Below are 19,631 nucleotides of genomic sequence, written 5' to 3'. Positions count from 1 at the left end.
CCCGTGAATGTGAAACCAGCATCTAGTCTAGAAATGAAGAAGACAAAAAAAAAAAGGAGAGAGAAAAAGAAGATACCTTTTTTTAGTGGTTTTTTTTCTCTTCTTTTTCCCTCACTACATGGTTGTGAAAGCTAAAAATAGTTAGTATACATGTGCAGTAGACAGCTGACGTTTTATGCTTGGCCTTTCTACATTTTATCCACTTGTTTTACTAGGTAACTTTTAAGGACTTTATAAGCTGTGAGGAAACACAATGAGTCCATTTCCATTTGTTTGAGTCTCCCCGTGGTACCCACAGGCCAAAGGAATACCCCACTAACATACCTGGATGTTTACTTTGTCTGCCTGGTGTCTGAGTGAGCACTTCACACCCCCGGGATCCTCCAAACCTTGCTCTGCCATTCCCAAATTGCTTGAGCTCTGGTGGAGTTCTCAAATCAGGGGCTGCCCTGGTTCAGAGCTACAAAGTCCTTGGGGAGACTGAGTATCTGGAAATCAGGAATGCACAAAGTTCCTCTATGAACATTACCCTTTTTTTCCCGATTTTTTTTTTTTTTTGGACTGAGGAGAGAGACACAGGAATACATAAAGGAAGATCTTAAAACAGGACACGGCATCTTTTGAAAAGACTTTTTTAAAAAAAGATTATCTGAATGAAATAAGCCTTTTAACTCACCTGTAAAATATGTTCAGAGAGGTGCTCCCTTGGAGGAAAGGACTGCACTATTTCCCCTCAGGAACAGAGCTGGGTCCCACAACTCCCTCACAGCAGTTGCAGTAAAATTCAGAACACCTGACCCCAGCACTGCTGGAGTTTTCAGAACTCTGGACATATTTAAAATCCTAGATTATAAACATCTTTGTAAGGAAAGCAGAAATGCTGTGAACAGAAGGAAAAAAACCAAATTAAACTACAAACTCTATGACACATAACATCTACGCAGCTGAAACCAGTCTGTAGCTGCTTTTCCCCCGCCACATTAATCATCGCTAAGAAGATCCTACTCTTTAAACTAAGTATATTTTCATTTATCTAGTATCACATTTCTGTGAGTTTGCTCATGCAATAATATATACACTTTAATTATGAATAACTTTGCTTTGTGAAAAATGTAAATTTTGTCTAAATACTGAGAGAAGATCAAGGCTCCCTCGGGACACAAAGGCCTTAACCTCATCCCCAGTGTAAAATTTAGAGGGTTTACAAGGCTGCAGAAACGTGGCAAACCAAATCCATATCCGGGGACATTACTTTTTGCTTGGTTCAGTTTAATTTCTAAGAGAATATTTCACGTTGAGTTTTATTAATTTGACCTGCTGGGAGTGTGCTTAAAAGGAGAAAGGAATCCAGCCAGAGGAAATCCCCTTCCTTGCTGTCCGAGATCACACCATCAACAAAGGGCATCAGTTCTGTAAGGACAGAGCTGGGAAGCAAAGAAACCATCCAAAACCCTGGGCAAAACCAATGCCAGATAAAACCAGGGCATCTCCTAAAGACTGTAGTTAAGCTCATCATCAGGCACCCTCAGGACAACAGGCAAATATCCAAGGGGCAGGAGTGTTACCTGCCCAAGGCTGTGTGTGCTTTGAAATAATCCCTGTCCTCAACTCTGATGCTGTTTCCCTTGATGAACCAAATAAAACACTCCTGATGACTACAAAAACATCAGCCCCTCTCCAAGCTCTGCTCTCTCAGTGTTTTCCAAATAACTTCCCCACTGTACAAGGAGGCAGCTCCACTCATTTCAGTGGTTCCTTCTGTCCACTCCTCTGTGTGGAAAGCTCTTAACGGGTTTAAATCTTCATTAGATTTATTTCTGTGGTGAGTTGCTTGTAATTTCCGTGGTGGTGGCCTCCAGCTGAGGAAGGTGTGTAAACTTGGGCCTAAATTAAAGACTTAGGAAAACCTGTTCAAGTTTGTTTTAGATACTTTGCTGCCTGGGGATCTCCATGGGTTAGAGTTGATTTAATGCCAGGCAGGTTGTTGCAATCAGTGTAGGAAAGCATCTCGTGCTAAGTGGAACTACTGAGAAACTATACTTGACTACACTAGCTATATTTATCGAGATTTTCCAATTTTTAGGTTGTTTTGGGCTAGTATAAAGCAGCAGCCATCTAAATGCTGCGTGTTTGAATTGCTGAACATCTGTTGGGTCACTGAAACTTTCCTTTGACTGCTCTCAAAATAGTTAATATTAGCAACACTCGTGTTCTGACTGGAGGAGTAAAAAGAGCAACTTTAAGAGCACTTTAAAGATTAATTTCCATCTAAGCTGGGAAGACCTTACGTAACAAGAAGCCACAAGGTTGTCTGTCATGACTCTCTGCAGAGCAAGATGCCTCAAATAAGGAGAACCCCCGGGCACTTTGTCCTCTCCAGCTACCCCGGTGGAGCACCAGAAGAGGAGACCTACAGTAACCTCCAGACAATCCCAGACACCACAGAGCAAATGGAGTTTGATATCAGGTATCACCACATCAATGCTCCTCCTGTCCTCCCCCCCAGCACAGAGGGCCAGACTTTCCAGGAGACTTTGCTAAGCCAAATAATCGCAGTGGGTGCTGCTGGGAACGGGAGAGATGCAAGTGTAGATAACCTGTAGAGCACCATTAGGCAGCACAAAGTGTCTGTGGGGTTTTTAATCTTGCACAGGGACACAGATGTGGCTCTTCATTGGAAACCCACCTGTTATAACAAGCAGCTGAAGAGGCCATTTTTACATAATTCTCCAGGCGCCGCTCACAGCGAGCTGGTGCTGCTGCTTTGGGTTTGGCTTAATCCCATACGTGCATTTTTTTCCAGCTGAAGAGTCAGGGGCTGCCTTTCTCCCCCGTCTGTGAAAATTCCTTTCCGTGGGTGGTTTTTGTTTTGGGTTGTTCTTTTTTTTTTTTTTTTTCAGTTGATGGACTGACCAGACCAAGCCCAAGTTTTTTTAAGCAGATCTGTAGAATTAAGCTCTTAAGCCCAGTGACTATTCAGCAGATCTCACACAAGCAGATCTCAGCAGAAATGCAAGTTAAAATAAAAATGTATATTCCTATTATTTGTGTACCAAAATAAACACAAAAACCTGTGTCTGAGAGAAGCTAAATCTAACTGGAGATTTTCATCAGGAAGGCATAACCAGTTTTTGGCATCAAAATGTTGCCACAGATGTTGTTTTCAGGTTTCTCCGTGCCCCAGAACCCCCCCTAAAAGCCTTTAGGTTTTGGTCAGTTCATACCAGGGTACCACCCAATAGCTGGAGACCCAGACTGCATCATGGAAATCACTGGAGTAAAAATGTTGGATGACAGAGGCAACATTTTTGTGAGATGAAATATTTTGAGAGGTTCTAAGTGAAGGCTGTTTGAATATTTTGACTCGGGGGGGGGGAGGGGGTGGGAAAGAAAAAGCAACCCTAGGCCAGAATTCCATTGTCTTATATAAAGAAATGAGACACTTAAAAAAATCAACACTTTTATTTCAAAAGTGCCAAATATGCAGCTTTTTAAGAAAACATCAAGGCACTTCTTTCTGCATGTAAATGTGGGCGTGAGATGCTTAATCAATAAAACCATAAATAACGTGGGGGGAAAAAAAAAAGAAACTCAAACCTTAACATTTCCCTTTTACGTGCCCAGCTGTTGGGGGAGTAACTAACTGTACCTGACACTTGCAGAGTGCTTTTAAAGACTTGCTGTCGCAGAATTCTCCTCTAACGTGCACATCTTGCAGCTCAGCTACTCAGGTTGGCCGTCAGCTGGCCCTGATCGGGGATGAATTTAACAGGAGGTACCACAGGAACTTAGAAGATACACTGCTTCACCTGGCACGATTGTAAGTCACCTTATTGGCAGATCCTTCTAAAAACCAGGTTAGGTAACCAAAAATTGGTGTTCCTGTACACAAAATAAAAAAAAAATAAATTATAGCTACTACTGCTGCCTCGTACAGAGTCTAAGGAAGGAAAACAGACGCCGCAGCTTGTTTTACAAGGAAAAGCTTTAGCATGTAAATCGTTTCCACAGACTGCAGCCATTTAAAGTCAAAAGGCACGAGATCGCCACTTAATCACTTGATTCAGAAAGCAAATTACCTTTAGCTTTCGGAGGTCTGCTTCCTAAATATTTAGAGAAATATACACCCTAAATATTTAGAGAAATATGCAGGTACACATGAGACTTTCAGGAAGGAACATATTGGAGGTTTTTGTTTGGGCGTGAGGGTTTTTTTTGGAGGGTGGTGGTGGTTGTGTGGGTTGTTTTGGGGTTTTCGGGGGTTTTTTTGGTGTTTGGGTTTTTTTTTCTGGTTGATTTTTTTTTTTGGTTGATTTTTTTTTCTTGGTTGCTTTTTTCAATTTTCTAAACTTCGGTGTTTTCTTTGCCAGTTTTTAGAATGAATTTTCCATCCCCACGCTTTCTTTTTTTGTTGTTTTGTTTTCTTTCAATCCTCAGGGTTGCTATCAGTGTTTTCCAGACATTGAATGTTATTAGAAGTGTTATAAGAAGCTCTCGGAACATTTTGAGCAGTAACTGGGCGAAGCGGATCGTTGGCTGCGGAAGCTGGGTATGGTCTCCCCCTCCCAAATTTTTGTTGACAAGGAAGTAACAGCAACACTTAAAAGGGAATTAAGTGTCAATGAGTAAAGGATATAATGCAGCTGTAGGTTGGGGTTTATTCCTTGGTGCCCTATTTTTTCCGTTAGGCTGGAATTTCTCATTTATTGCCAGGGTGTGCTGCTCAAATCCCACACAGCTCCAGGGATTCCTGGCAGAGGGAAGGCATCTCCCACTGGAAAATGCTGTGAGGGTCTATCCCAGGGGAGATAAGCAGTGCCTGCTGCTAGGTTCACCCTGGAGGAGAGAGGAAGGGTCTTTGCAGCTGGATTTGACACTTGTCGACCGTCTTTTTGCTGCCTGTTATCCCTAATTCCTGCCTCCTTTCTCCTGCCAGGTTCCCAGGCTTCCTTTCAGGTGTGTCTGCCAGAAGCTGGTGCCTGCAGCCCTGCTGGTCGCTGCCTTTTGGTGGGCCCTGAATGATGGACTGTAGAGTGAACACACGGAATTACAACAGGAGGTCATTGCTGGACTCTGACCAACATCATCAACACCCCGGTGGTGGCAGCTGGTTTGTTTTTCAAATGTACACTGATAAAAATCTCTTTACTATTTAAAAACCTAGGCTAGTGCTGGGTCACTGCTGTTTCATTCTTTTTTAAAGATTTAAAAATGTTTAAAATAAGGAGGTTGTTGCTGGATAACTGCCTGACTTGCTAGTTCTGAAATGTGACTCCAGGCGATTACAAAGTCTGTAATCTTTTTTTTGGTGTGTGTGTGTTTGTTTTAATGCAATATAAAGTGTCTATTTCATATAAACGAGTTTGTTAAAGAGAACCTGGATTTGAGGAAGACTGAAGGCATGCTGGACATCCTTTCAATTTTAACACTGTAAAAGCAAGAGTAAAAATTTAAACCATGATACTTTTTTTTAAAAATTAAATTGTTGCTTCAAACCTTCTGCAGTGTTGTCTACTTTATTTTCCAAGACAGATTAATGGCAATATCTTGTCCTGTACTTTTTGCTAATTAAGACTACAGGTCAGGCTGTGTTTGATTCTTGTGTAGTAGACACTTACAGACTCTCAGTGAGAGAAAAATGAAAGTGCATCTCTGTGGTTTGGGTATTCCCCTCAGCACAGGGGATTCCTGCTGCTTGCCCAGCCAAGCAACTGCTACAGTCAGTGCATTTTTGAGACAGGAAAATGCAGTATTTAATGGATTTGTGATCGAAGCACTCACCTGAGAGGCTGGCATTTCAAGTTCTTGCTTTAAATCAGACAGGGAATTTCAACCCCTCTTTTCTTTAGTGAAGACAAATGCCAAGTCAAGTCAGATTTAGGGGTGTTGAGGAATGTGCTTCCTCTCCTTAATGAAGGGTGCCCAAATCCCACCATGATCCTAACTGCCCATCTCAGAAAATCCTTCTGGGAAAAAGAAAAGCAAAGCTCAACTGGACTATTTGAGGAGACTGATGCACTGCCCATTTCATCCCAGAGCTGTGTGGGACGACTCTGCTTTCCCCCCACTCTTGCAATCAATAATGCAAGGCTTTGAACCAGGAGAGAGGGGACGTTCATCGTCCAGCACGGAGCAAAACACAGTCCCGAGGAACAGAAAATCCAGTCACATGAAGGAAACAAGTGAAACACAAAGCAAAGAGCATCCAGGTCCTTCTTCCCACTCATTAAATAAGGCCCCCAAGATGCAGTGTTCTTAGGATACAGACTTCCCTTCAGCATCACACACTGACAAAGGCACAAAGGTTACCCAGTGGTTTGCAAATAAAGATTTCTAGCGTGATTTTTCCCAAAGAGCTTTAATTCTGGGCAAAGTTACAACAACATGGAATAAAAAAAGAAAAAAAATTACGGTAAGAACACTACAAATAAAAAACATTTCTCCAACTTGAAAATTCCAATTATTAAAAAGAAAGGACAGAAATTTTAAAACACTGTACTAAAAAAAAAAAAGTGCCACCAATGGGCCATGCTCAGTCCCAACTATCATAAAAGCTGGTTTGAAAGTCACTAATGTTGCATTTGGTCTTAAAAGGTGTAGTCAGAAGCTTCTAACACAGCACAGTCCAGTGTTTAATAACATGAGTGGGATTTAGTTGCAATATTCTAACCACCTATTGAAAACTTTGGGATGCTTTACTGAATAAATGACACCTTACCTGTAACGTGGGAGCCTTCACTGAAATAATTTTCTTTGCAGTGACCCCAGCCCTTAATTGTCAGCCTCTAACAGTCCAGTGGTGAAGCTGACAAATTCTTCTGTGTTTTCACTAATTGTTAATGTTTACATGTGTTGCCAAAAATGTGGAATTTGTGCTGTAAGGGCAGGCACAGCTGCCAACTGCAGCTCACAAAAGAGCTGTTTAATGATACAGTCCACTTAGCAATCAGAATCAAGGCCAGTGCTTTTAATTCACCCTCCCTCCCAGGACAACCTGCTGCTCTCCAGCTCATCACTTCCTGCTGCCAGGAAATGTACACGTTTTTGTTGAGTTGTTTTTTTTTTTTTCTTCCCCCCAGTGAAACATTTCTTTGTGGAACTTTGCACAACCAACGTGGCGTTGGACAACTGGAGGGAAAATTACTGTAGGCCAAGAATGGTGCACCCCAAAGCATTGAAAAGAGCAAGAAAAGCTTCGTAGTTTATTGATAGTTTAACCTTAAGAAAATCACGTTCCTAATAACATCTTCTGCATTTCCAGGCTGCTGCCTGGAAATATGAAAGGATTTTACATAGATGAACATCCCACAAGTCAGGTGAGCTACAAAACAGGAACATCAACCAGGTGGATCCTCTAAATGCACCCTCGAGCCCAGAGAGAGCCCTCCACAACTCAGCTCATTTCCACCCCTGTATTCATGCAGAAGATCCCTGCACCAGACAGCCAAGGCTACCAACTTTAACTGGAATCCATGCAAAAAAAAAAAAAAAAAAGCATTGGAAAAGAAAAAAAAAAGGGAAAAAAAAAGAAAAAAGGGAAAAAAAAAAAGAGAGAAAGATGCTTGCAGGATGGAGGCCAAACAATGTTATTTGGCCTGTTTGCTGACGGCTTTGCAGTCCCAACACAGATGGAAGAGCCAAACTCTGCTCTCCCCTTCCACACCTGAGGCACTCAGAGAAGGAAAACGTTCATTGCAATGAAGCACATGGTGCTCTTTTCATCAGGAGAAGCCACGAACGTTTAAGACTTCTTCTCTTGGGAGCACAGAGTTTTAAACCAGAAAAAAACCCAAGTTGTGTGGATCTTTTTCAAAAGGTCACTTAAGTCTCTGCTGCTTCCTCATCTTCCAGAGCATCCACATGTTTATACTGTTTCCAGGCCTTTAAATTACATTTTCTGAGAATGGCTCCCAGTTGATTCCCGGGCCCCACTTCATAGGTGTAAGGGAATTCTGTTCCTTGTTTCCTTTCGTACACCGAATGCATGGTCTGTTCCCACAAAACAGGTGACACCACCTGCTTCACTAACAGCTTCCTGATGTGCTTGGCGTGCATGTACTTTTGGCCATCAACGTTGGAATACACACAGAGCAGCGGTTTCTGGATCTCGATGGATTTTAGGACTTCGGCCAAAGGCTCTACTGCTGGTTCCATAAGTCTGGTATGAAAAGCCCCACTGACTGGGAGCATTTTTGTACGGGTAAAATAGTATTTTCGGGCATTCTGCTGCAAATACTCCAAAGCCTGTAAAAGGGAGAGAGGGAGAGAGTCTTGCACAACAAAGTCGCCCCACAAGAACCACCTCATCAGACTTATGGTGATAAAGGGATTCCTCTTCCAACCCAACAAATGAAAGATCTCTGCAGGAATTCTGCGTGTCCTAAAAGAATCACAGAATCAACTAGGATCACTACAATCAACTGAGCACGTGCTGGAAAAAACCCCACTTTTTGGGCAAACTAAGGCCGTACATAACACCCACGCAGAAGTGCAAAGCAACAGTTTTAAAAGAGTGAAACGCCAAGTTCAACTGAAGGAACAGTTACCGTGAAGCAGTAGTTAGTTATCCCGCAGCAGTACCTGTAAGTGTCCTGCAATGACTCTGCTGTCTGGAAACAAGTAGTTGGAGACCGTGCACACGGGGTTCTCAATACCCAGCGACTCACAGTGTTTGCGGGCTTCCAGGCAGGCAAATTTGTAATTCGCCTCCGGCCGGCCCATAACCGAGAGCATCCCGCTGGGAACAGCCTCGGCCGCCTTCTGCATGGCCTCGGCGCGCACCTTCACCGCGTACAGCGCTGGGGAGAGACAACACGGGGCGGGGGGTAAATAAACGCCTTAAAAAACAAAAGCGTCCCAGCGGGAACACGCCGGGAAGGGGCTCGCGATGCTTTTGGGGGTGGGGTGGGGTGGGAGATCCCCCGGGGAGGGTTCCAGAGGCACCTTCGGCAAAGCCCAGCGCTCCAGCGAACACCAGCGCCGCGAACTCGCCCACGCTGTACCCGGCGGCCGCCACGCAGCGCTCCACGACCTGCGGGACACAGCGCGGCCCAGCCCCGCATCAGCCCGGGGGGAGCCCCCGGGGCCCGAACCAGCCCAGGGGGAGCCCCCGGGACCCGAACCAGCCCAGGGGGAGCCCCGAGAAGCGCCCCTTTCCCCCCCGCTCACCTCAGGCCGCTGGTGGTTGAGCTTCTCCACGGCGGCCAGGGAGGCGACGAACACGGCGGGCTGGCAGTGCTGGGTGCGGTCCAGCGCGTCCCGCGGCCCCTCCAGGCACAGCGCCAGCAGGTCGTAGCCCAGCACCTTCTCGGCCAGGCGGAACATGTCCCGCACGCCGGGGTAGCCCAGCAGCCCGCGGCACATCCCCACGCACTGGCTGCCCTGCCCGGGGAACAGCAGCACCGTGCCCTCCCGGGGGCACCGCCGCTCCCGCCTCGCCGCCGCCGGCGCCCCCTCCGCCTCGCCCGGCTCCACCGAGCTCTGCAGGAGGTCGCTCAGCGTCGCCCCATCGCCGGGGCCCCGGGAGCTGAGCCGCCGGCCCGCAGCGCCGCGGAGGCCGCCGCGCCCGCTGCAGCCAGCGAGCCGCCATGGCGCCCACACGGCCCGGCCGCCCATGGCCAACCCGCACGGGGCGTTGCCGCGGCAACGGGGCGGACCCGCCTGAGGGGGCAGCGAGGGAGCGGGGAGGGAGGGGAGGGAGGCCGGGAACGGGCGGGGAAGGAGGGATGGAAGGAGGCCGGGAAACCCCGGCACTCACCGCCCTGCGCTCCGCCCGCCCAGCGCCGAGACCCCGCCTCGGGGCGGGAGCAGCGCGGGCGGTGCCGGGGGCGGGCGCGGCCCCAGCGAGGCACAGCGGGAGGAGGCGCGACCGGCGGCAGCGGAGCGAGGTAACCGCGGTGTTCCTGGGGTGGGATGGAATGGGATGGGATGGGATGGGATGGGGTGGGATGTGGAACGCAGCCGGAGGGTCCGCCTGCCCCAGCCCCAGCCCCAGCCCCAGCCCCAGCCCCAGCCCCAGCGCGGGTCCCGGCGGGTCCCGGCGGCTCCCGCGGCACTTAGGGGTGCGTTTATCCCGCTCCCCGCGGCCGGGGGGATCATCATCCAGCAGCCCCCGCTGGATGCACACACGGTCCGCCGGGACAGTTTATCCGGGGTGGGTTTATCCGGCGGGGGGAGGGACCTGCTTCCCCGGGCAGGACGGGACACCCGGGATGGAGGCGCCGGGACACCCGGGATGGAGGCGCCGGGACACCCGGGATGGAGGCGGCTCAGGGGCTTGGGGAGAACAGCCACGGCTGCTCCGTGCCGGCGTTTGGCGTGGGAAGTGCTTAAAAAAGAACTTAAAAACCCAAAACCAAAACACATCCCCCCCCCAAGGAAATAAGGAAGCCCCTTATTAATTTTTATCCGGCGTATGAGTTTCCCGGCGGTTCGCAGCTGCCCGGCCGTGCCCGCGGTCCCCGTTCCTCTGATGTGCGGCTCTGCCCTGTGCCCGTTCGCTCTCGGCACTCGGCACAAGTTTTCAGGCTGCCCTTAATAACTAAAGGCATCTTCCTTCGGTAACATTTCTTCCTTCGGTAACGTTTCTTTAAGGCTGAAAGAAAGGGCTTGGGTTTTTCTTCCGAATTTTTGGGTAGTACTCGCAAATCAGCGCGAAACGCTCTGCGGTATAATTGGAGCGTTCAGTGGCAAGATTATTTAAAAAAAAAAAAAAGAAAGAAAAAAGTGAAAGTTGCCGTGCCAGAGTTGCAATTGTGTAATAACTTTGCACCATGTAAAGGTTATGAAACAGTATCAAGCATTGAGTCAGAGCAGCTCAGTAAAAGAGACTTTTCCTGTGTTAGTACAAGGTGGGAGAAGGAAATGCATCACAGGGGTCACAACAGCAAAAGGGTGCAGTCTGTGTGTAAAGCATTTGAGACTTAGCAGTGGTGATGCATTTTACCCCGTCAGAATACCTGGCAAGCTGAAAAGAGTCAGGCCTAGGCAGCACTTAAACCAGAAATATCCAGGAGAAACTTAATTTTTTTTTTTTTAAGAGAAGGTGTGGATGATGAAGAAGAAGAACCTACAGCAGGACGTTTGGTGGCTGTTTGGAATGAAGGGGTGTTTTGTCTGCATGCAGAGGGTTTAATGCAAATAGACACAGGGAAAATTAGAAGAGATTGAGCAGCAAATGGCAAATTATTGCCTGGGAAGCTTTTGTTCCAGTATACATTTCAGTTCCCTGTATGTAAACCTTTAGTAAATCATAGATTTATTTGCACAACTTGTGCTCTGCCACTTTAAAAGAAGTGTGACCTGGGCAGTGAGATTTTCTGTTTCTATCCCTACACCTTGCATTATATTCTTAAATAAACACCATTGTTTTCAATTAGAAACACTTATTATAAACAGATATTGTACACTTGTTAGATATATAACATTTATTGTTTGAAGTGTCACTGTTACTTGGGATTATGTAGCAAAGAAAAGGCTACTTTTTCTGTGGTAGCTGTTTTCTGTGTCACAAACTGTGACATAACTTTGGTTTTAGTCTTGCAGTTTCCCAGGATTTAAAGCCCCAACACACACACATAGTTTATCAATATAAATTAAGCAAGTTGAACTAGTGGGTTTTTTTCCCCTTTGTTTCTCCTTTTACTCTTTGTAGCTGGAATCAACTTTGGGCAAGTGAGATGTTTTGAATACCTAGAAAAATTATTGCAACGTGTATGCAAAAGCAGCCTCCACTGGACTGCTGAACCTGCCTGAAGTCACAGAAAACGGGCAGGATGATGAAGAATATGTTGCAGAGCAGAGATAAGAAGTGGAAACAGAAATAAGCAAGTTAAGAGCGTGTGAGAAGAAAATATTTCCAACTGTGGTGGTTCTTTCAGACAGTACCTGCTGGGTACACTGCAGATACCATCTACAGACATCCAGGTTTCCTCAGGATGGAAATCAGGGTGCAAGAATATTGTGCAACTCGCCCTGAAGTGAAGCTGGGATAGGATTGGGAAAGTAGTTATTATTTCTAGGTTGTGTAATCCTGATGCAGCTCAGAGGGGCTGTGTTAGCAAGTCTGTGGTGGGTAATTTATCACCAAGTCGTTTCAGAGTATCAGCAATACACTAAAAGGAACTAAAAAGGCTGAGGGACCTCTGTGGTTACATTACTTTCAAAAAATGTATTGGGTGTTCTGTGAACCTCTCACACTGCACAGGTCACCAAATAAATGCCTTAGCACTGACAGAATGCACAGGCCCTCCACTGCATCCTTGTCTTTTACTTTCTCCCTTGCTAAAGACTCACATGAAGTAACCAGAGAGAGACAAGACACAGCTTCTTCCATAACCAGCTAGTGTGTTCCCTGAGTTAACTACTGCTTTTTGTGGGGAATTGATAGTAGTAGTTAATCTCTTGGGAAATATAATTAATCAGTAGTAATAGTGGTCAAAAGACTGGGACACCAACATTCAATTCAAGCCAGTAGGTCCAGTCTGTTCACTTGAATTTCCTCCCCTTCGCTGTTCACGAGTGGCTTCACTTTTCTTGTTGCTTTGCTTTGTGCCTTCCCTGTTTCTATTTGCCTGCCTGGTTTCCTTTCTCCCATCACTTGAGGATTATTACAGTGCATTCCCTACATCATTTCTTCACTAATGACTGCAACAGAGCAGTGTTCAGCACTCTCAGTTTACACAACACTTTCAGACTTTCTTCCCTGGGGGGAAGCTGACAGAACCCCTGACAAAGTCCAGTTGCTTAACACCGCAGGAAACCACCCTCCTATTGTTACATCCAAATAAAACATAAACTCCTTTGGGTTCTTGCTTACCACTTTTTTACAAAATAGTATTTGACACCCACACAGGAGCTGCACAGATGACAGCACGTGTAGAGAACTAATCCTGGTGTTTGTTCTCCCTGTACGCAAAGCACAAGCAGAGGGTTGTTGCCGGACATAGAGATTTCTGTGAACATTTTTTCCTGCACTCTGTAGGCCTTGCTTGCCATGGAAGTGGCAAGCGTGTATTGTTTATAGTTATAGACTGTGTGAAAATATGTGATGCTTATACTTGTTAGCTGTGTGTCTAATTATAAGGTTTGAGAACATAATATGTTTATAGAAAGAAAACCTTGAGAAACTGAAGATAATGAAACACCTGCAAATTTAGTAAAACTCTAAAAGCAGATTAATTAGAAAGAGGTTTCTATGCCAAAGATGATTTCAGATCGCGTGGACAGAACATCAGGTCCAATGAACTGGGAACATGAGACGCGTGCACAGACTGAGCTATCCAATCATCTTATTATAAGCATGTGCCCTAAACAAACTAAACTGTATAAAAGTTAACTGATTTAAATAATAAATTGACATATTGCCGACCATAATGGCCTGTGAGCATTATGTTCATGCCTCCCCATCGATAGAGGGTTAAAAATTGGTGAGATCTTATTAACTTTAAATTTAAGATGCACCCTGGTAAAAAGCAGGTCGAATCCATCAGGCAGGAGAATGACAGCAATGAGCTATGCAGATTTTTTCCTCTCTGCCTTGTCCATCCTTCACCCAAGACCTAAGTGATCCTGTTCCCTCCTTCTCCCCAGCCTTAGTTATGAATTCTTCTGTGCTTAGTTTTTTTCAGCCATTCATTCTTTTGTCCTGTTTTTGACCTTGTATTGCTTTGTCTGCTGCCTTTTTTGTGTGCTTTTTTATTAATTTTTGGCTTCCCCCAAGGCCTGACCACAGCCCAGCCCCTACACACCCTTTCTTGTGTGCTCCTTACAACCTTTCTCATCCCTGCATGCTTTACCAGCCCCTCCCTGCTCTCGGTTTTGCCTTCCAAATTCCGCTCTGGTTTTATCACCAGGATTTCTGTTGATCCCGTGGATTGTGGTCCCAGCCACTGAAATCTCTTCATTAGATCTGCAGAGCTGTGTGGGCAGAGCCCTGAGTACAGGGACAAAAACCAAAATGCAGGAGCTCCCTTGCTGGCCAGGCTTGTCCCTCATCTCCAAACAGAAATCCATCACGTCGGAGCTGCCACAATGCAACAAAATCTGTGCTCCATTTCCTACCAGTTACAAGTAGGATTTCCTCTTCCTGAATCCCTGCCTCCTCATCCCAGCAGTGCTGACCTTAGCAATGGAAGTTTTTAGATGCAGGGAAAGACAAGAGCCAAGACAACATCAATATGGCACTTTTCTCTGACAAGCCTCTGCAATGCTTGTTGCTTTAAAACTCTTTTATCCCCTGGGCCTTCCACAGGTGCTCTTTCCTCACTGCTGCAACCTTCCCTTCCTGCTGCCTTAACAGAGGAACAGGAATTGGGTGGATTTGCCTGCTTCATATTTGTAAAAAACAACTTTTCAATCCTGCCCTTTTGTACTGTAGCTCTGATCTGTTTACATTTCAGTAAACTAAACACAGCTCTTCTGTAGCACTTGGCCTTTGGCCAGAAAGTCTGCAGTGAAGCTTCTTCCTCCTTCCTTGCTCGCTGTTTTTTCCTGCTGCCTGTGCTCTTAACTAAAGCAGCCCGGCCCAGCAGAGCAAGGCAGTGCTTAGTCCCACTTCTGTAGGTGGATTTAATCCAGTTCACTTTCCAGGCTGCAGCTGATCGAATGCTTCACGGAGGGGCCACAGGGGGCTCCCCATTTATCCGCTGAGATCTCCTTGTTTACAAAACATCATTGGAGTCGTTGCCTTCTCGTTGTCTGGTGTTCGTTTTCAGAGGCAGCTTCTCAAATGTCCATTACTACTTCACAACCCTCTTACAGCCCCCACTGAGCATCCTCAGCAAGCTTTTGAGGCTAAAAGCTGCAGTACAACACATAACATTATTTTGCACGTGCTCTTTTCTCACTCTTGGCTGTGCCTTTTCACTGAGTGAAGGGGCTTTCTGGTGAATGCAGAAGTACTTCTTACTGCATTTTTTTATTTTCCAAGTACAGCTCCTGTCATATCAAACTGCTTTATTCCTCTGGCATACTTATGGGTATGAAATAAACACCCTTGAGGGATATTTATGAAGGTAAAATTCGGTAATGTTAGTGGACACAGCTGAGAGAGAAGTAAAGGGTCCTGCCACCCCCATTCCCAATTCACAGGAGTGTTGTCCAGTGAAGCTGGAACAAGATCCATTAACTTCTCAGTGACCAGAGTAGGCTGTGGATCAAATCCCACACATGTACATCTTTTAAAATCTGCTAAAAATGGAAACTTTTTGTGCCAATCAACATGTTTGGTTTTGTTCCAGGTTCACTGTCTCCATGGAAGTGGTACCAGCCTGGGCCCCAGCAGTGGGGTTCACACTCCTGCCCCATGCAGGGGGATTCCTAGGAGGCACTATAACCAAAAAGGAAATCCCAACGTGGTATCAAACTCTGCAGAAGCCATCCTGGTGTCCACCTAACTGGGTGTTTGCTCCTGTGTGGGGAACTCTCTATACATCCATGGGGTATGTTTTTAAGGCACTTCACCTGATCCCAAAGTTCCTTACTGTGCAATGCCTGACCAGAGAACTATCACTGTACTCCTGTGGCTCTGTGTTCGTAAGAAACTGTGTCAAGCTGCCTGTTGGACGGGTAGAAACCTGTTTGGGGAGTTGTGTGTGGGTTTGATGGGACATTTTGTATGCACAGGCATCCACATCAAAAGCAGGAGGTTGAAAAGCTGCCACTAATTTGCTCTCCTCGTTCATTCTGAGGGAGAGGCCTGCCAAGCTGCAGCACTGGGATTTCTTCTAAGTATGTCCTTCAGTAGTTTTAGGAAAATTAAAACCAAATAAACGTGAGGGGCAAGGAGGAAAATTAGGATAGAACTGTTCTAACACAGCTCAATTACAACAAACCAAAATCAAAACATACATGTCCTCCCAAATAAAACTTCCAGGCTGCTAAACTGTAAATGCTTGAAACCATACACTGTCTCCTTTAACTCGTTTAAAATACCTGACAGCACAGCAAGTGCTGTCAAATGAACAAGGAATCACAAGGCCAAGTACCATTCCCACAGGAACCATGAGAGATTAATAATACTGTATTTTGGCAGTGTGACTGTTACTTTTCATATGATGTAGCAAAAATATTTGTAGAGGTAGGTTGTCTCAGGAATTTGGGAAATTTTGATCCTCCTCCCTGCTCTAGAAGCACCAACACCACGTGCTTTGGTGTAAACTGTGCTGAGCTGTGCCTACCAAAGTTCATTATGTTTTTTCCTAGCACTCAAACACACATTGTTGCTAACCCAGTAATAATTTTTGGGCTGTAATATGCCTTTTTTGGCTCACCCTACCCATTTCTCCCACCATTTTGAGTGACTTGTAGTTTGTGTATAGCATTGGGTTAACTATATAAACTCTCATAGAGACCAGATCTTCTCCCAGTGAACATTACACAGTCACCCTGCAGGTTATCTTAAATACCAGACCACCTGTTGCAAAACACATTCCATTTGAACCAGATCATTACTGTCCTGTGAATAAAAAACATGCCTTTTATCAAAGAGAAAAGAGCTGGGTGGCCTTCCCAGCTTCCTTCAAGGTGACTGCACAGTTTGAAACCCTGTTCCTGGATTCCTCATCATAAACCTGGGTATCAGCTTAAAAACCTTGGGAAAAAAAAATCCAAGTTGTCACAGCTTATCCCTTATTTTAGTGATAGCAGAATCAGTATATCAGAAGGTGGATGGTCTCAGCTCTGTACTGTACATTTAGCTCAGTGAAAAGATCACACTTAGTACCAGGCTTTTCTCCTGTAATCCACCATGCACACACACATTCCTTAAATGATCAGGACATTTCATTCCTTCAGAATTCCTTCTACTTAAGGGACTGTTAAGTTTCTAATGCTTACCCTGCCCCCTCCTTTCTTTTGCTTTTATTATTCTCTGCAATCAAACTGCCAAAATATCAAAGCTGCATTGTTCAGTCCCTATGAAAGTAATGGCCAAGAAGCAAGTTTGGGTCACTAAGTGGGTTAAACAAACAAACAAAAAAATCCTTCTTGTATAACCTACCAATGAAGACAAACTCCTTGCAATTACTCCTGTGGATGTTTGTCTGCTCCTGAAGAAATAATTCCTACAAGTTGGTCTCCATTGTTGCTCCACTGCCAGGAGAAATACAAATGAGCCCTGTGCTGTCCAGTTCAGTTCACAGCCTGTATCAGCTTCCAATTCTGAAACAATTCAGGATGGTGGCATTTTATCCAAATGTAGTTACCTGGAAAGGCTGTGCAGTCATTTGGACAGAAATCTAAGTCAAATGAGCAAAAGAAACAGTCTTAGCTGATGAATGTTCCCTGTTCTACTCAGGCTTCTTCAGTGCAAAAATAAACTTGACATTAGTAGAGCTCCCAAATCCTGTCTTTAGCAGCTTTTAAGGTCCCTCCAGTGAACTGTTCTTCTGTGGTACTAAAATCTGTTCAAAATCTTTTGGGAAGATCTTTCAGTAGCCAAGATCCTGCAGACAGGAGGGTGCTGGGTGCTCCTTGTGGTTAATTCCACAGTTCTCCTAAAATCTTTGTTCTCCCCACCTTTGTCCCCTCCCTTCCAAAAAGTGACTGAAGGGTTCCTCCTGCTCTAATGCCATCCTTCCCCATACTCAGCTGTGCCTTGGGATGCCACTCAGTTCCTATTTCTCCAACATTCATTTCATCCACTTAAAAACTTAGTGGGTTGTGATTTTTTTATTAAATCTTTAAAGCACCATCTCCCAGGACCGAAATGAAGTTTCTTCACTATTTGCATCTTTAGACTTGCTTCCATCTCAGCATTCTCTTTTGAGACTGAAATGCAGGAGGTCATCTCACCTAGAGGTGAGAACTCTGGCAGGATTGGGAATTTTTCTCTCTCCACGTTGTTATCCAAAGCAGTTGGTCCACCCTGTGCTTTCAGTTGCTCTGCCAAGTGGTACCTGTATATGTACTTTTTCCAAATTAATCTATTATTAATCTCTTTCATTTGATCAAGAATGTGTGGTAGCTTTTCTGACCAGTGCAGTGAATTCCACCTTCCCTTCTCTCCCTACAGATACGGCTCCTACCTGGTGTGGAAGGAACTGGGAGGCTTCAAGGAGAAGTCAGTGGTTCCCCTGGGTCTGTATGCAGGGCAGCTGGCACTAAACTGGGCATGGACCCCAGTGTTTTTTGGAGCTCACAAAATGGGATGGGTAGGTGGAAAAGTAAAGTTTCTTAGTCAAAGGCTTCTACTCCTATTTGCAAGGTGCTCAGATGAAATGTTTGTGTCACAATCATGAGCCCGAGTACGGAAAAAAAGGCTTGCAGAAGTTTTCTAAAATTCTCTTTAATGCATGCCAGCAGCCACCTGAGAGGATTTGCCTCTCTAGAGCATCTTTAAATGTATGTATTTCAAGCAGCTCTTCCAGCCAATCTCTGGTAAAAGCTCTGGGTGACTAGAAAATGGAAACATTTATGCCTTACTACAATTCTCAGGCAAACAGCAGCGATAAGAAGCTTATTATGACAACATTATTCAGGTAATCAACACCCATTTGAGAAGAGACTCATTTTCTGCAGTTCTCTGAAAAAACTTGGCTCAAAAATAAAAAAAAATAAAATATTTGCCTGGTTCTCTAGATATACACGAGATGCTGTAACAGGGGAAGACTTTGCAATGCCCTTTTCCTGTACCTGTTATATCATTTTATGAGTTGAACTGATTCTTAACTCAGCAGAGATCTGGTTTTTTATTTTGCTGACTGGTTTTCTGAGAAGGAATTAGCTCCTAGGGGGACAGAGCCAGGTGGGAAGAACCACACAAGGACTGTGGAGTCAAGGAAACGCAACGAGGGAAAACAACACTGACCACCTTCTGTGTTCCAGGGCTTGGTGACTCTCCTGCTCACAACTGGGACAGCAACAGCTACAGCTGCTTCCTGGTACAACATCAACAGAACAGCAGCTTATTTGATGGTTCCTTATTTAGCCTGGCTCACCATGGCTTCAGCACTCAACTATCGGATCTGGAAGGACAATCCCAGCAAGAAAAAACCTGAATAACCAGTGTTTGGCCAGAAAGATTGGGGTTTTTTTCCACAATAATTTTTTTATACATAAAAGTTATGGCCTTATTTTATTTTTAGCTGAACTACTCACACCATTAGTTTGCTAATTACAAGCTGACAAAGCAGTACTTGTCAAAACAAATGTGCCTTTACCAGGCAAGTCACTGACTGGGTTTTACAGCAAACTAAAAAGTGGTGTTGATTTAAAAGTACTAATGCTACATTGTGACAGCATTATATTTTATATGACAGCAGCACTTTTAACTATTACCAGAAATAAGCAGGAACCCCATCATGTTCAGAGGAAGAAATCCAGCCACATACCAACCCAGCTTCCAGAAAGGTGCTCCCAACAGTGACAGGGATGATTGTGGCCTGAATCTCTCATGTCCACCACCAGGCACAGTCCCACTACAGCTGCCAGATATTTGTCTTCTGGTCATTGTACTCTGGAAACACTGAAGACAAGCTTTTTTTAACAATTTGTGCCTTCCTACTCCGAAGCAAGGCACATCCTACTGTCAGCTGAATGCATTAAACTACATGGAAAACTTACCTTGTTCCTTGCTTGTGTTTTTAAATTGTTTGGAGCAGAAGGTAATAGGACTTTATATCTTAAAGACA

At 45.1% G+C, this 19,631-nt stretch overlaps 2 protein-coding genes across 2 annotated transcripts; one reads left to right on the top strand and one right to left on the bottom strand.

The window, feature by feature from the left end:
- Nucleotides 1–6,339: 6,339 nt before the first annotated feature.
- On the bottom strand, nucleotides 6,340–9,745 carry MCAT (malonyl-CoA-acyl carrier protein transacylase). Its single transcript, XM_064654134.1, has 4 exons — nucleotides 9,169–9,745; nucleotides 8,944–9,031; nucleotides 8,581–8,798; nucleotides 6,340–8,244 (listed from the first exon to the last, which is right to left on the bottom strand). Exons 1-4 carry the CDS (start codon nucleotides 9,613–9,615, stop codon nucleotides 7,822–7,824), a joined length of 1,176 nt encoding a protein of 391 aa, XP_064510204.1. The 5' UTR covers nucleotides 9,616–9,745; the 3' UTR covers nucleotides 6,340–7,821.
- A 24-nt stretch (nucleotides 9,746–9,769) lies between these two features.
- Nucleotides 9,770–19,562, top strand: TSPO (translocator protein). The gene is made up of 4 exons (XM_064654140.1): nucleotides 9,770–9,887; nucleotides 15,240–15,440; nucleotides 18,014–18,152; nucleotides 18,826–19,562. Exons 2-4 carry the CDS (start codon nucleotides 15,253–15,255, stop codon nucleotides 19,000–19,002), a joined length of 504 nt encoding a protein of 167 aa, XP_064510210.1. The 5' UTR covers nucleotides 9,770–9,887; nucleotides 15,240–15,252; the 3' UTR covers nucleotides 19,003–19,562.
- Nucleotides 19,563–19,631: the final 69 nt, after the last annotated feature.

The sequence above is a fragment of the Pseudopipra pipra genome, chromosome 5 (genome assembly GCF_036250125.1).
Source record: "Pseudopipra pipra isolate bDixPip1 chromosome 5, bDixPip1.hap1, whole genome shotgun sequence".
Taxonomy (NCBI): domain Eukaryota; kingdom Metazoa; phylum Chordata; class Aves; order Passeriformes; family Pipridae; genus Pseudopipra; species Pseudopipra pipra.
The sequence above is the reverse complement of the archived record's forward strand: the minus strand, read 5'-3'. Positions and strand labels throughout refer to the sequence as shown.